This window comes from Octopus bimaculoides, chromosome 16 (genome assembly GCF_001194135.2).
Source record: "Octopus bimaculoides isolate UCB-OBI-ISO-001 chromosome 16, ASM119413v2, whole genome shotgun sequence".
Lineage (NCBI taxonomy): Eukaryota > Metazoa > Mollusca > Cephalopoda > Octopoda > Octopodidae > Octopus > Octopus bimaculoides.
Window position 1 is genome coordinate 34,575,637 of NC_068996.1, and position 16,668 is coordinate 34,592,304.

A 16,668-nucleotide genomic window follows, 5' to 3' on the forward strand; every position below is an offset into this window, starting at 1 on the left:
GAAGGATAGAAAAATAATAGATTTATAAGCCTTAAAATTCACCCCATAATTGCCCACGGGCATATGGCGTAGTGGTTAAGAGCGCGGGCTACTAACCCCAAGGTTCCGAGTTCGATTCACGGCAGCGACCTGGTTAATAATAGTAATAATAATAATAATAATAATATAATAATAATAATAATAATAATAATAGTAACATCGATAGGAATGAGAACCCAGGTTCGAAATTTCCCCAAGACACCTGACAAAGGCTGGAGGGTATATCAGCCAAAACGTTGTGTTAACAACAAACAAGATGAGGACGAATATCCGTCAAATGTAAATAATGTAAATAATTCCTCATCTCTTAAATATAGAACTGTTGTATCAGTCAAGTACTAAAGTCAATAATCATTTCTAATTAAGAAAGAGTTGGGTAGTCAATTATATTAAGTGGGTAGGTTGCTTTGGTGAAATCATTAGAGCATCAGAGAAAATACTTTGCAATGATTTTTCTAGCCCTGCACATTCTGAGTTCAAATCCTGCCAGTGTCATCTTTGTCTTCCTCCTTTATAGGATTATTGTTATCAACTAATCTTTCTCCCACTCAAATGTTTTGGCCTTGTGCCAAATTCAGAAATTATTGTTTTCATTATTATTGTTTTACAAAGCTACAGCTTATTTAGCAGTAGTTTTATATCTCTGACACTTTTTATGAATTTTTTTGCCTAAACTTACAGAAGTACCTGACTTCAAAGAGGATAAAGATATAGAAAAATTACAGCAACAGCTTACTGGAGTTGCTCTGAGTGATAGCAGTCATGACAGGACTGATGAAGATCCTGATGATGAAAATGAAGTGAAGGTGTTTGGGAAAGATCAAGCAAAGGTTGGGGAACTCACTGAAACACTGTTCACATCAGTAGAAAGTGAAATAGAGAGAGTTTGTCGACAAACTGTTATGCATAGATATGATGTCCACAGGCAAAACAATGACTTTGATGGTGGGAAGCTAAAACAAACATCGGAAAAAAAGGTGTGTATTTTTGTCTCATTTTCTTTTTCTGCTTTGTGTGTTTCAATGTGTGTGTGTGTGTGTGTGTGCGTGTAAATTCCATGAACAACTTGGACGACCATGATAAACTTTCTACAGCAGAAACGAAGCATTGGGAGGTTGCTACTCCTGGATATGACACTAGTTCATCACAAGGTTACTCCAATTTCTGCTGTTGGTACTAATTTTCAGCTGAATTGACTGGAACAGTGTAAAATGCAAGTGTCTTGCTCAAGGACACAATGTGCAGCCTAGTTCAGAAATCAAATGCATGACCTTCCAATCTTGAGTGCAACATCCTAACAACTGGACTATATGCCCCCCTCCCTCCCTCTCCCTCTCTCTCTCTCTCTCTCTCTCTCTCTCTCTCTCACTCACACACACACGTGTGTGTGTGTGTGTGTGTGTACATGTTTGTGTAGGGGATGTTTGCAATGTATTGTATTTGTTTTGCTGCTGGCTGGAAAAGACTTAATTTTTTTCTATTATAATGTAATTATAAATTTTGATTTTTTTTAAATATTTGTGGCGGGGATCATTTATACTTATTTTTTTAAGTACTTCCAACTTCAAATTCTGTATTCTGTAGCAAAATGGCCTTCAGTGAAGTAGACTTAATAATTTTGTGAAACACCTTAGGTGTGAATAGAATAAAAGATTAACTTTACTTTTCATCCTTCTAGAGTTGATAAAATACAGTACTAGTGAAATACTGGAGCAGATTTATTTTTATAAAACATCATAGATGAACAGAATTATTATAGGAGACTAAGTTTACCTTTCATCCTCCTTGGGTTTGATAAAATATAGTACCACTGAAGTACTGAAGTAAATTTAATATTCCTCTAAAAGTTAGTTTTAGTTTTCAATCATAATTCCATTCATGTGAAAGGAATTATAATTGAAGATTAAAACTAACTTTACCTTTCATCCTTCTAGTGTTGATAAAGTAGAGTACCAGTGAAATATTGGGGTAGATTTAATATTCCTATAATTGACCCCTAGATATAAATATCTGGAATGATAAAATATAGTACCTGAAGTAGATTTAACATTCCTATTAAATACCCTAAATGTGAATGAATTATAAAAGATTATGACTAACTTTACTACTGGAGTGTGTGTGAATGTTGATAGTCCTCAGTTTGTCATCACTTGAGTGAAACAGTAGTGACACTGACTTTTGTTTTTGATATTACAACTGGTTGCTGATTTCAAGAATCTCTGATATAAAGAAATACCTTACTTGTAAAACAGGTAAAGTGTGGCAGCAGGAAGAACATCCAGCCATAGAATCCAACCTATACTAACAAAGAAAAATGGATGATGAGCAATTGAATGAACACACACGGCCGCCCCCCGCCCCCGCGCACACACATACACACACATCATTATCATTGTCATCATAATTATCATCATCATCATCATTAACATCATCATCATTATCATTTTATCATCCTCTTTTCCATGCTTACATGTGTCAGATGGAATTCATTGAAGGAGATTTTCTACAGTCAGATGCTTTTCCTGTCACTAACCCTCACCTGTTTCCAAGCAAGGTAATATTTCCTCATGGCTAGACCTGTTTTCATGGAAGATTGAAAATGAACAATGCTGCTTCTATGATGGTGGCACTTGATCATAACAGTCATGCAATGTTAAGATAATGAGACACAAACACACACACGACCACATACCCATATACATACTTTCAGGGAAATAATCCTGTTCAATATAGAGAAATAGTGTGGGTAGAAATTCCATATGGTGTACCCAGTGCAAGTTATGGATGCATAAGAGGTGCAGTAAAATTGCAGGGAAGTTAACAGAAAAAAAAAAGAACAGTCTTTGTGTGTGGTAGGTGTTCAAGTACAATAAACACATAGATTGTACAGGAAATAGATTTCTTCAGATGTCCAAGGGGATTCTTAGAGGTAGTAAATAGTTTTCATTATCTAAGTGACCAAATTAGCAGCAAAGACAGTTGGTCTGAAAACATAGTTGCTAGAATGAGAACCAGGTGAGCTTTGTTGGTAACAAAGGGCTGCTCCCTCAGAGTAAAAGGCAGATTGTATGATTCCTGTGTATGGACTGTTATGCTACATGACAGCTAAAAATGGGCTGTAACTGCAGAGGGCATGTAAAGGCTTGGAAGAAATGAAGCCAGCATACTCCCCTAGATGTACAATGTCAGTGTGCATGTATGATAGAGAGTAAATGTTTTAAGAGAAAAATTGAGTATAAGAGGCATCAGTTGTACTGTACAAGGGAGAAGATTGTGCTGGTGTGGTCATATGATGCATGTGGATGAGGACAGCTGCGTAAAGAAGTACTGATCTCTAAATGTTGAGGGAACCCGTGGAAGAGGAAGACCAGGAAGATGTGGGAATAAATGGTGAGAAATGATGTTCAAATGTTGAGACTCAGAGAGGAGCTGACAAAGAGCCAAGAGAATTGGTGATTTACTGTGCTTGAGAAGACCTACCCAGCTAAGTAAAATCCAGGACATAAAGGTGTGCCCATTATGTCCATGCTCCTCCCATAACCCATCTTCCCTGTACCTCCCCCTTTCCATTTACCCATGCTTGCCTTTGCAGTATTCCCTGCCACCATTCTATCTCATGTACCTATCTGTACAAAGTATGTCCCTGATGAATCCCTTCTTCACAACATATTCTCCTAATACCCACTCCCTCTACCAGTGCCCTCTCATTACATCCCCCTACCTCTATCTCCCACTCTCCTTTCAAAATCTTGTGAATTCTCTCACCTATTCACCCTCTCCAATTCCTGATCCACTTCACTATATACAATTCCCTGTTAACTTGGGTGTACAGCCCCTGCTGATTTCCCATCACACCTTCACCAGCTTTTCTCTCTCTCTCTCTCTCTCCTTTCTCTTTCTCCACCCAAGATAGCCACGTCTCTCTTCTAGTGCCAGATACCTTTTTGTCTTTCAAAACTTCTTCCCTACCATCCCCAGTTTAGGGTTCTTGTCCTGCAAGTTATTTTGTAACCTCACTACTGTTGGTGTCATATACAAAGCTAGTAAACTCTGTTAAGTGGTTGGCATTAGCAAGAGCATCATACTGTACAAACAATGCCCAAACAGACAGCAAAGCTTGCTGCAGTCTTCTGACTTGCCAGTTACTGTCAAACCATCCAACCCATGCCATCATGGATCTGTCTTCCATGCTGACATGAGTTGGACAGTTTGACAACTAACCAGAGGGCTGCGGTGAGCTCCAATATCTACTTTGGCCTTGTATCTATGAATGTATGACCTCCTATCATCAACCACTTTACAGAGTGAATTGGATGCATCTTTCATGGCATTGACACTAGTGAGGTCATCAAGCATCTAAGGGGAGGAGACTATTCCACTGAGTGGGTTTGTAGTAGAGAGGGAGATGGCTTTGTGCCAGGTGTTGAGAGACTAAAGTATGACAGAGAAACAGGACCAGATGTTTTACTGTAGGGGAGATACATGGCTACCCCAGCATGGCTCTCCATCGGTTACAAGTGTTCTGTTGATTCAATCAACCAAACAGCCTGCTCATGAAACTAACATGTAAGTAGCAGACACATGTACTCCTTAATGTAGTTGTCAGGGAGGTTCAACATGCGTCACAGAGTATGACAAGGCTGGCTCTTTGAACTACAGGTACAACTCATTTTTGCAAGCTGAGTGGATTGAAGTAATGAGTAATTAAGTGTCTTGCTCAAGGATACACTGCATCACTCCAAATTGAATATATGGCCTTATGATCATGAGTCAAATTACCTGAGCCACCTTCTCAGAAAATGGAAACAGGATGATGGAGATAAGGTGTGAAGATGTACCCTCATGGTACAAGATGGTTGTTGAAGAGAGAATAGGGTCAGAGAATCAAAGCAGGATAGATGCAAGAGTGTGAAAGATAATCAAGACTGGATAGATGTGAGAGTGTGAAAGGTGATTGACTGATGGTTAGAGATGAGGATAGAGGTGAATGATGAACATGTATGGAGTTGAAGTTGATGGGTAATCTCAGTTTGGGAGAAGGAGGCAATAGGTGGAAGTACACAAAGAGTGGGAGTTGGAGAGCTTCAGTATAATTAAAATGTAGATAGCTGAGAAATAGGGAGATAATAGGAAGTGTGAGGAGAGGAGAGATGTAGGCACAGTAACAGACAGAGGTCAAAGGTATCTAGGGTAGGACATAGTGAGTGAAACCAAAGGTACTGGGGGCTATTGATGGCAGCTATGAAGTGTTCAGTGGAAAATAAAATGTTAAGTGATAATGTTGGGAGTGTGAGATGGGTGACAAGAGAGATGATTGCAAGGGAAGGAATAACTGGTTGCACAAAAGGGGAATGGAACATGAAGTTTGCTTCCCAACTACATGGTTCCAAGTTCAATCCCACTGCACAGCACCTCAGGTGTCTTCTACTATAACCTTGAGCTAGCCCAGAGCTTTGTGAGTAGATTTGGTAAATGAAAACTGAAAGAAGCCTGTCATGTGTGTCTATATGTTAGTGTCTGTGTTTGTACCCCATAACTTTGCAGTTTGGCAAAAGATACCAGGCTTAATAAAAAGTCCTGAGGTAAAGTCTTTCATCTAAAATTCTTCAAGTCAATATTCCTGCATGGCTACAGTCTAATGATTGAAACAAGTAAAAGGTAAAAGATATCATATATAATATTAAATATATATACAAGAAGTGTGGGTTTGTGACCCACTGGCAGCCTTCCACTTTTACCATTTAAGGGATTTTTTAAACTCAATATTCTGCATGCTATAGCTTTATCTACTTTGGTTTCCACTGTTAAAAAAACGATTTATATATATATATTTAGCGGAAAAACGTTTATAATTATGAACAAGTCACAATTATAACTAAGGGGGAGAAAAAAACCTTACATGTTAAAAATAGCTACCAAAACTGCTATAAGGCCATTATATCACTCAGTTTTTATCTTGAGGAGAAATAATATATCTTCAGGCAACATGGCAAATAGCAGTTTTGGCTGGTATTTTTAATATGTAAGGGTTTTTTTTAACATTCTTAGTTATAATTGTGACATGTTCATAATTATAAATGTTTTTCCTCTTTATATTTTATGATAACATGTTTGGCCGTTGATATATTCATAAATAATCTCAATCCTTCGTAATGTTTTTACATTACTCTCTACTTATATATATATATATATATATATATATATATATATATATTACACACACACACACACACACACATATATATATTTATATACATATATATATATAGTAGATAATTATTTAGTGCTTCAGATTATTATTTTTTATTAAAAAATATTAAAAAAATTTTTTTTTCATATTTGATATTTAAGGTGTCCATTATCAAGATAACTTCTCTATTTCAGCCTGATAATTGGAGTCATGTTGTCAATGCTGTGTTAAGTAATGATAAATTTCGATGGTTGAAACAGAGGCTTACTGGTTCAAAACCAGAGTATGCACTTATGAATAAAATATTTGAATTCATTATGTGGGAACATCCAATTGACATTGAGAAACTTCGCTGCTCCCTGCATCATCAAGTGAGTGACGGACAAAATATTTTACGTTTTTTTTTTTCATTTGTCTTTTGTTTTCTTTTTATAAAAGATGTGTGCACACATGTGTCGTTGTTGTAGTTTAGTACAAGGTCAGTCTTGATCTTGCAGACCTTTGATCAGTATCATTCCAGCTGTGACTTTCCTTCTTTTTTTTATTTCCAGTCGTAGTCATAGTGTATCTAGAACTACATTATGTGTCCTTCCTTGCTTGTGACTGTATGGTAGAATTGATTGCTATTTGTAGCTAGCTGGTATAAATGCCACTTAGACACCTCTCAGTTTGGTTTGTGTTCATGTCTGTGGTGTGTTAATATAGTGCATGTGATATGGTGTTTGTGTGTGTGTGTGTGCGTGTATGTGTGTGTGTGTGCGTGTGTGTGTGTACAGTATCCAGTTTGTCCTACCATGTCTGGTTATTAGGATTACTATTTCACTTGATTATGTTTATTCTGGCATTCTACACTCTCCTGTAAACACATCTGGTCTGTACTACATTATGTTTGCCCCCTGGATAAGGATCTAACTTTTTCTAATCTCATTACTCTTTGAGAATCTACAGCCATATGATAGGCAACATATGTCAAAAATTGTGAAGAACCAGTTTTTCTTTTCTCTCCTTGGTATTGAACTTTCAACAGTTGTACTAGTGTTAGGGTTACTGTGTCAACATCTTTGATCTTCAGTGTCATTGCTTTTGGGTCAGGTGTTACAGTCAGACTTTACTAAATTTTAATCTTTTGCCTGTCCTGTGTATCATATGTGATACACAGGATATTTTTGCCTGACATTCATGCATCATATACGATAAACATTCCCAATTGTTTTCAATCACCAGAGTAACTTGGAACTTATGAAAGGAAAGCTTTATATTATTCAGGAAGTATGAAACTGACTCTCTGTTGATTACTATGATGAGGGTTCTAATTAATCCAATTAATGGAACAGTCTGCTTGTGAAATTAATATGCAAGTGGCTGAGCACTCCACAGACACATATATCTTTAATATAGTTCTCAGGGAAATTCATGACACAGAATGTGACAAGGCTGGCCCCTTTGAAATACAGGTACTACTCATTTTTGCCAACTGAGTGAAGTGAAGCAATGTGAAATAAAGTCTGAAGGGCACAACATGGTGCCAAGAATTGAACTCATCACCTTACAATTATGAGCCAAATACTCTAACCACTAAGCCATGCATCTTCACAAACATATGAAACAATGTGAAGCTAAAAACCTGAAAACAAGCATGGAAATTTAGAACAAACTTATGAAGATGTTGTGGACAGGCAAAGGGTTATGTTTTCTTTAGCTATCCTTACTGATGATTCATTACCACGTGGAATGTTGTTACATGTGAGAGATCTGAGGATGAGTGGAGAGCTTTTCCATTGGTTGGCCATCTGTAAAGCCATTTATACAATTGATAGATTTAGCTTGGCTAATTGAAATCCTTTCTTAATTTTTTTATAAATCTTTTTAATTCATCATCATCATCACTTCAAGGTTGATTCTTTCAGAGCAGTTTGGTTTAAGCAGATCAATTTAACATGTACCAAAAGGAAAAATATATACTCTGGGGATGGGGGACAAATGTTTTTTTTACACATTTTTTTGTTTAATTTTGCTTATTATTATATTAATTGTTCACTGATTATAGTTATAAAAAAAAATGTACATTAATTTTTTTTCTGTTCTAGGTTGAAAGAGCTAAACTGAGATTAAAAGGTATCCAAAACATGCTTATCTTGACTCATAAAGAGCATCTGATACCTTCAATAAAGTATTCTATATTATGTGGTTGGCTTGGCCTTCTTTCTCTCAGAAACAAAGTCTGGTATGTATCCTTATAATTTTCATTAAATTCTTTATTTTGAAAATTAAAAAATGCAGTTTTAGTAAAAAAAAGTTTACTTTACATTACCATGTTAATTTCAAGAATAGTGTATAATGTATTTTTGTTTTTATTTTTTTTTTGTTACCATATTTTTGTAGCAATACACTGCTTTTATTTCGGTTAATTTTGGAAATAATGAAGAATTAGTAAAATATATTTGTCATTATTTAGCTGCACTTTAAAACAGGATGTTTGCATTGTAGAACCAGGGTTGGTCACAAACAAGTTGGCATCAAAAGAATGATGACAGACATGAATGAAAGATCTGGAAGCTAGGTCATATGGCTAGGATATTTCTGTTGGAATACTCTGCATTTATTTCAATTAATTTTGAAAATAATGAAGAATTTAATATTTGTTAGCTAGTGTTTGGAAATTTTAACCCTTTAGCATTTAAACCAGTCATATCTGGCCCAAATATTCTACCTGTTTTGTGTTCAAACTGGTCAGATCTGACCTCTCACACCTAGCCTGCAATGTCTTTCTAAAAATAAATAATCACATCATTGAAATCTTGAAGCTGCAAAATAACAAATGTTTAATTAAAAGCAATGTGAATAAAGAAGCATTATACTCAACCGAGTAAGCTGAATGCTAAAGGTTTAATTTAGGTCTCTTTAATCCTTTTGTTTATATATCTTTTGAAATACATTGCCTTCAATTTATTAAGCAGGTGTTTGGAATATAAATTAACATGAAATTTTGATGGAAGGATTTAATTTAAATTACTTTAAAACTGAAGTCTGTATCATAAAAATCAATTGTGTTGTAAAAGGTTGATAGTTGCAATAGAGACATTAGTCTCTCTCTATCACCTTTCAACAAAATTATATATTAAGAAACAGTAGAACAATTAGTAACATAATAAAAATAAGTTTTATCTTGGTGATGCTTGGCTTTACAAATCCTGTGTCATTCAGCCTAGCAGCCGCTGGTTAACTTGTAATCGGCATCTGGATATTAAGAGCTTCGCTGAGGCATGCCAAAGGAGCAAGTAGTTGTCATGTCGAAAGTATCGCGCTAAAGAGGCTTAGAAAGCACGCGAAGCACTTTAAGTACTGGTTTTATTATGCATGTGCACTGAAGGGGCTTCTGGGAAGGCAAGTCTCTTGTGCATGCGTAGATTGTACTTCCTTAATGACGGCCATAATTTCGCGCCACTACAGTGTTGTTAGGCAGGTTGGTATCAAAAGGATCCAGAATAATTTAATTGATAATTGAATTAATATGAATAACATCATTTTAAAATAATAATTTTTTGCCCCAGCATGGTCACTACTTAGATAATGGAGAACATTTAAGAATACAAATGTTTTTGCATTTTTTACTTGTTCTAATGTTGCTAATATCAAATTTATTTCTTTTAAATTTTCAGCGAACCCGTTCCACACTGCCTGGCTAATATTAATCTAATACCTCCTTGTGATAAAATTCTTCTTGAAATGACATTCTCTGACCTATACAAATGGGCTGTAAAAGAACTCCGCAACATTCTTCTGCAAGTGGAAGCTACTTTAAAAGCAAGAAATCTTAATTCTTCTCGAAGTATTCAAGATAATTCCAAAGTAAGTCACATTATTTCACATCTAATTAATCAGTTTATAAAGAAAACAGAAATTAGCTTAATTGTGACTGCTTATCATGTGATTGGGTCCGAGATCATTTTTTTTTTTTGTCATATGAAATACACCAAAATATGTAAAAGTGTGTGTGTGTGTATTGGGTCATCCCATAAATAATGCGTTTTTTTCATTTGCACAAACTAAAAAAAACCCTTTTATGATGCTTAATTACCTGAATATACACATGCATGTGTGCACACACACACACACACACACACACACACACATATGATCTCTTCAACCATTTTGGCAATCTTCATACAAGTTCAGTTGTCTTTGATATTATCTTGAGAATAGGAGAATAAACCTGATGTATGCACAGCACTTGTTGACACTAATCTAGAATCTGTTGGGTCATTGTCAAATTCAACATTTAGACTATCATTGTGTATATGTGTAAGTGTATCATTATAATGACATATAAATATATATTTTAAAAGAATGCATAAAACTGCTTCTCTATTTATATTTCAGGAGTGCTTGAGTATTGGCTGTCTTCCTCAGTCCCGTTTCTTGTTAGCATGTATAGGTATACTAATGTCGCAACACCAGCCTAACAGCCTTAGTATGCTTCTCAACTCTGGCTTGTTGGGACTCAGCCAGTCTATCCTCAGATTAACTGGTAAAAATTCTTTATTCATTTTTTTCTTTAATTGTACATTACATTGTCTTTGTATTTTCTGTCTCTTTTACAAGTGTTTTGCATGTATATATTTTCTGTTTGCGTGTGTGTGTGTGTGTGTGTGTGTGTGTATGTGTGTGTCTGTGTCCATATGTATATTTGTGTGTGTATCTGTGCATATCTGCATATGTAAGTGTATGTGTGTCTGAGTGCATATGTATATATTTGCATGTATTTGCATACATATGTCTATATGCTTATATGATTGTATGAATTAACAGGTTATAGAAGAAATATCAGTTGTACTATTCATATACTTTGTCAAGGGGTATTATGTAAGAGACTAAGGATAAGACACAACAATTGGTAATTAAATTGTGTCATAAATTCATTATGATGATCAAATGCGTACATACTAAACAGCACTATAAATATAAAACATTATAAACTATAGTCTGTGAAATGTGGACATATACAATATGTCCATACTATAATATCCATACTGTGACATACTAAACTGCATTGCTGTATCATACTATGACATATACAAAACAACACTATTGTAGCTATATATCCATGGGGCTTTCTGAATGACATCACATTGAAAAATTACCTTGAATATTTTTAGTTGTTCAGCCTGCCTGATGATAAATCATATGTTATGTGACCCTGTTCTTGAAAATGGTTGCTGTTGCCTGGTATAGACACTTACTCTACATCACTATAGGACTGTATACTATGGCAGATACTTAGCAACAATATCATATCAATATAGTAAACAACACAGTATATCAGATTGGAGCCTGGTGTAGCCATCTGGTTTCACCAGTCCTCAGTCAAATCGTCCAACCCATGCTAGCATGGAAAGCAGACGTTAAACGATGATGATGATATACAATATATATATATATATATATATATATATATATATATACACACACACTATGTAACACTATAAGTACTATATATACGACAGATACTAAACAACACTATAGTAGTCTGCTGCACACATATTAGATTATATAGGATATATTTTACTATATTGTTGCATGGTATATACCTACAATCATTATTATCATCATCAATAACAACATTTAATGGCCATTTTTCCAACCCATGTCAGCATGGAAAATGGACATTAAATGTTGATAAAGAAGATGATGGCTGTAGGTATATACCATAAAACAATATTGTAGAATATAATACAGCAGATATAAAACAACATTGTGGTATTTATATTATAGTATACAGAAATAGTAAGCAACACTGAAGCAATCTGAAAAAAATTAAGAATTTTGTTAACTTTGAACAGGTCGTGACCCCAATGGACCAATTCCTGATAATAGCAGTGTGATGTGCGCTGTTTTGGAAGAACATAAAGCTAAGAAACAAACACCACCTGTCCCTATTTCTGGTCCAGAACTTGCTGCAATGATGAAAACTGGAACAAGGGTCGTGCGAGGAGCAGATTGGAAGTGGGGGGAGCAGGTAAATATTCAGGTTTTTCTTCATCGTCATCATCCTCTTTCTTTGCCTCCTCTTCGTCTTCCTTTGCCTCCTCCTCCACTTGCTTTGCCTCTTCCTCCACTTTCTTTGCCTCCTCCACTTTCTTTACCTCCTCCTCTTCTTTCTTTTCCTCCTCTTCTTTCTTTTCCTCCTCTTCTTCCTTCTTTACCTCCTCCTCTTCCTTCTTTGCCTCCTCCTCTTCCTTCTTTGCCTCCTCCTCCTCTTTCTTTGCATCCTCCCCCTCATTCCCATCATCATCATTATGACAAGGTGTAACAAATCTAGTGTTTTGGCTGTTTGTGCGCATTGATTTTTCACCATTTCATCAGTAGGCACAGGTGTGGTTAAGAAACTTGGGTTCAGTCCCACTGTGCTGCACTTTGGGCAAATGGTCTTCTACTGTAGCCTTGGCCAACTGAAAATCCTGTGAGTGGATTTGGTGGACATTTGACACATTGGTAGTTGGTCGTGTATGCACGCACACACACACACATGCAAGCACACAATATGTATATCCATTAGTTGTTAACAACACACACACACACCTCTTTTGGTAGTTGGCCATGGACACGTATACAGACACACATACACACACCTCCATATAACTGAGGAGCACACAACACATTCTGACATAAAACTGTTAATGTATGCAATACAGTTTTCTAAGGGTTTGTTTTATTTTAACCCAAGGTCAAACCTGAATCAAAGGCTTTTCAGCCTCAACCATCCTGTCTTTCTACCAATATCTAAGACTACATTATCCAGTATGTTTTCCCCTTGTTTAAGGCTGTAGCCTGTGATTGAAGGGACATTTGACTGTTTTTTGTTGTAAGTTAAAGGACAGGGAGTCATTAATGGTATCTAACTCTTGTAATCTATCTTGATTGTTTATAAGTATAGGAGAATGATAAAAGCCATACAGATTACTGATTAAGAAGAAAGCTGTTTCGTATTTTGGTTTTTACAAGTTATATTAGCAGCCAAGCCCTAATAATTCTAAAAATTAGATCTTATTGAAAGAGAATACTAAATTTTTTTAAATTTTGTATTGTTGTGGTGACTAGCTTCACTTCATTTTCTTCACCATCACCACCATCATCATCATTGTTTAACATCTGTTTTCCATGCTGGCATGGGTTGGATGATTTGACAGGAACTGGCCAGCCAGAAAGCTGCCCAATTGTCTGTTTTGGCAGAGTTTCTACAACTGGATCCCCTTCCTAATGCCAACCACTTTACAGTGTTTTTTTTTTTTAATGTGGAACCAGTATATTTTTATATGTAGAACTGGCATGGGTGCTTTGTATGTGGCACCAGTTTGAGTACTTTTCTACATACCACTGGCACAGATGCATTTCTATGTGGCACTGGTGATTTTCTACATGAGTGCTCTGTACGTGACACAATATTTCAACTAAATTAAGGCATTTCATTTCTGTCTCTATTTCAGTAATATTTCCAGAAAAAAAAAGCACCTGATTTCTCAATATGATTTTTTTTCTTCTTTCTTCACTTGTAGGATGGACCCCATCCTAGTGTAGGTCGAGTAATCTGTGAATTGGGAGAAGATGGCTGGATACGTGTCCAATGGGATACAGGCAGCACAAATAGCTATAGGATGGGCAAAGAAGGCATGTATGACCTCAAATTAGCGCAGCCACCTCAGATGCCTGACAACGACGAAGATGACGAAGAGGAGGTTGATACAGGTGAGTCTATCAGATTTTTATGGTGATGATTGTGGTGGTAGTGATGGAGACGTTGTTTTGTTTTTGTCATTTCTAAATTACTTTTAATCAACATCATTTTTCCATCAATTACATTTTCATCATCACTTTCACTATCTCCATCATTACCATCACCACTATTATAATCATCATTAATATAATTTTAATATGTTTCTCCATGCTAACATGCATTTGGCTCTTCAATACATGTTGCTAGAGTACAAGCTTATTTCAAAAACCTAATGTTGTTAGATCCTGTTTTACGAATTCTTTCCATGACTTCCTTCATTTATTCATTCAACTACTAACCTCCATCACTATTTACCCTCCATTCACAATTTACTACCTCAAAGAAGCCAATAAAAGAGCACCTGTGCAGTTGCTAGAGCTACTGGTAAAATAGCTAAGCTTTCTTCAAATCAAACCCTACAATCTTAACATGAGTATTAAATGATGATGTTGATAATGATGATTTTCACCAATCATATTCTGATTTACATTGATATATTGCCTCATTATCTGAATCAACTATCTCCGGGGCATAGAACATTACTTAGGGCACTCCCACTCTGTTGCTAAATAAACCTGATATCTAACTTCTATTCATGTAAATTGTTTTAGTGTCATGTACCAATACATATTTAATAATCCAATTTTCCCATTTCTTGCTGATTCTTCAGGTGAACCTTCTCAGCAGAAAAGTAGACATCCAACAGCTTTCATTCGGCAAGGAACAATCTCTTTACTGCGAGTGCTCTGTCTTTGTGCCAGCATAAATGCCGAAAACATGCAGAAAGAATCGATAAGCAATCTTTGTGGATTGATCTGCACAATTGTTCATCAGACAGTGCATAATACACCTGGTATTGTATCAATACAATAATGTAACTTTACTGTGATATTCTAGGTTGTTATTGTTGTTAGAGTTTTATTGTTATAGTTGTTGCAGTTTGGAGTGGTTGTTAGTGGGGACAAGTTAATGAAACATTTACCTTCTTTAGCTGTATGAAGGCAATAGATATATCTGTTCACTGTGTATTGTATAGTCATCCAACATTTTCAGGGTATTTGGGTTAAATTTCAGTTTGCATAAAAGGAAAAGAAAACATAATATCTCATCCAAAAATAAAAATATTAAAAAACATTTTTTTTCAATATCAACTAGGTTATGGCTGGGAAAATAACACGTTACTGAAAGTACCCCCCCCCCCCTCAGCTTCCACCATGGCCTCAAGATAGCTTCAAACTTGGCATATGTGTCCCTCAGTGTCACTAGGAAAATCTTCAAACACCTCCTTGATCTTGGCTGCCAGCTTGACCTTGGTGTTGCATCCAGAGCAGTTGGTGTCTTTCTCAATCCTGCCCCATACATAGTAATACATGGGATTACAATCGGGGGAATTGGGAGGCCAGAAATTGAGGTTGGTGAAGTCGTAGAAATTCTCCTACAGTTACTTTTAACTTTTTCCAGAGGTACGGCAAAGAACAGAATCCTGCTGTTATACATGACCTTTCAGCAGCAACCTTCTCCAGCCAGGGATTGGCCGCAGTCTCCAGCAGCTTCACATTGCTGTCTGAATTGAGCCTAACGCTCTGTTCAAAGATGTGAGGAAGAATACCGTGTGCAGATAGTAACAACATATAAATTTAATGTGGCCATTTACTGAATATGAATTTGTGTGACATTAGTATCGGTTATCAATTTTATGTGCAAATAAGTCTGTTGTGGAAAGCTGTTCTAATCTGTTCTCTGTTCCTTCTTCCAGGTAATAATGCAACATTAAAGCGTGTTTGTGAAGAACAACATTTTAGTTGGTGTACTCTTGGATTCATCAGAAGTATTGCATCAAGCCCAACAATCTGTCAAGCTCTCAGTACTCCAAGATGGATTGTCTTATTGTTCAAATTGCTTTCTTCAGACCAAAGTTCTGATGTGCCAAAAAATGTCGTACGACAGGTAATTAAAATGTTCTAAATTTAAAAACGTTCTTACTGTTAATTGCCTGCCGTTTGGACATTCATTGACTAAATGGCTTCTGCATTCACTTAGCTTACTCTCTTTCTCCCCTCACACACACAAACACTATGTAGTGTTATTGTTTATAATCTTCTAATGTAGTGTTCAAAGAGATGGGAGACAATTCTGTCAGCATGAGCGGTACCTTACATTAGTCATTTACCTAAGACAGCAACTGTTGATTATAGAAAGGTTGAATTTATTTAATGATATGTGCAGCATAGCAGTATTACCAGGTTACAACATGGCCTGCACTCCAGATGCTAAAAATCAGCAATGAAATAAAAGTTTACTAAAAGTATTTAGAAACTTCAGAAAAACATGATGTAACTTTATTTTAACTATAGAACTCAAAGTAGATTAAGTTATCATCATCATCATCATCATCGTTTAACGTCCGCTTTCCATGCTAGCATGGGTTGGACGATTTGACTGAGGACTGGTGAAACCGGATGGCAACACCAGGCTCCAATCTGATTTGGCAGAGTTTCTACAGCTGGATGCCCTTCCTAACGCCAACCACTCAGAGAGTGTAGTAGGTGCTTTTACGTGTCACCTGCACGAAGGACAGTCAGGTGATACTGGCAACGGCCACGCTCGAAATGGTGTCTTTTATGTGCCACCCGCACAAGAGCCAGTCCAGGGGCACTGGCAACGATCT

The 16,668-nt window shown here is 36.2% G+C and overlaps 1 protein-coding gene across 4 annotated transcripts in view; it reads left to right on the top strand.

The window, feature by feature from the left end:
* LOC106884435 (E3 ubiquitin-protein ligase HERC2) overlaps window positions 1-16,668 on the top strand; it is a 265,512-nt gene that overhangs the window by 114,271 nt on the left and 134,573 nt on the right. For 3 of the 4 annotated variants that reach the window (XM_052973690.1, XM_052973692.1, XM_052973691.1), the window contains exons 27-36: window positions 721-1,016; window positions 2,519-2,593; window positions 6,424-6,600; window positions 8,317-8,453; window positions 9,889-10,078; window positions 10,610-10,757; window positions 12,070-12,245; window positions 13,783-13,972; window positions 14,671-14,853; window positions 15,757-15,947. In XM_052973690.1, the coding sequence (XP_052829650.1) occupies window positions 721-1,016; window positions 2,519-2,593; window positions 6,424-6,600; window positions 8,317-8,453; window positions 9,889-10,078; window positions 10,610-10,757; window positions 12,070-12,245; window positions 13,783-13,972; window positions 14,671-14,853; window positions 15,757-15,947 (1,763 nt within the window). The remainder of the gene's footprint in view (window positions 1-720; window positions 1,017-2,518; window positions 2,594-6,423; window positions 6,601-8,316; window positions 8,454-9,888; window positions 10,079-10,609; window positions 10,758-12,069; window positions 12,246-13,782; window positions 13,973-14,670; window positions 14,854-15,756; window positions 15,948-16,668) is intronic. The other variant, XM_052973693.1, reaches the window with a different exon arrangement.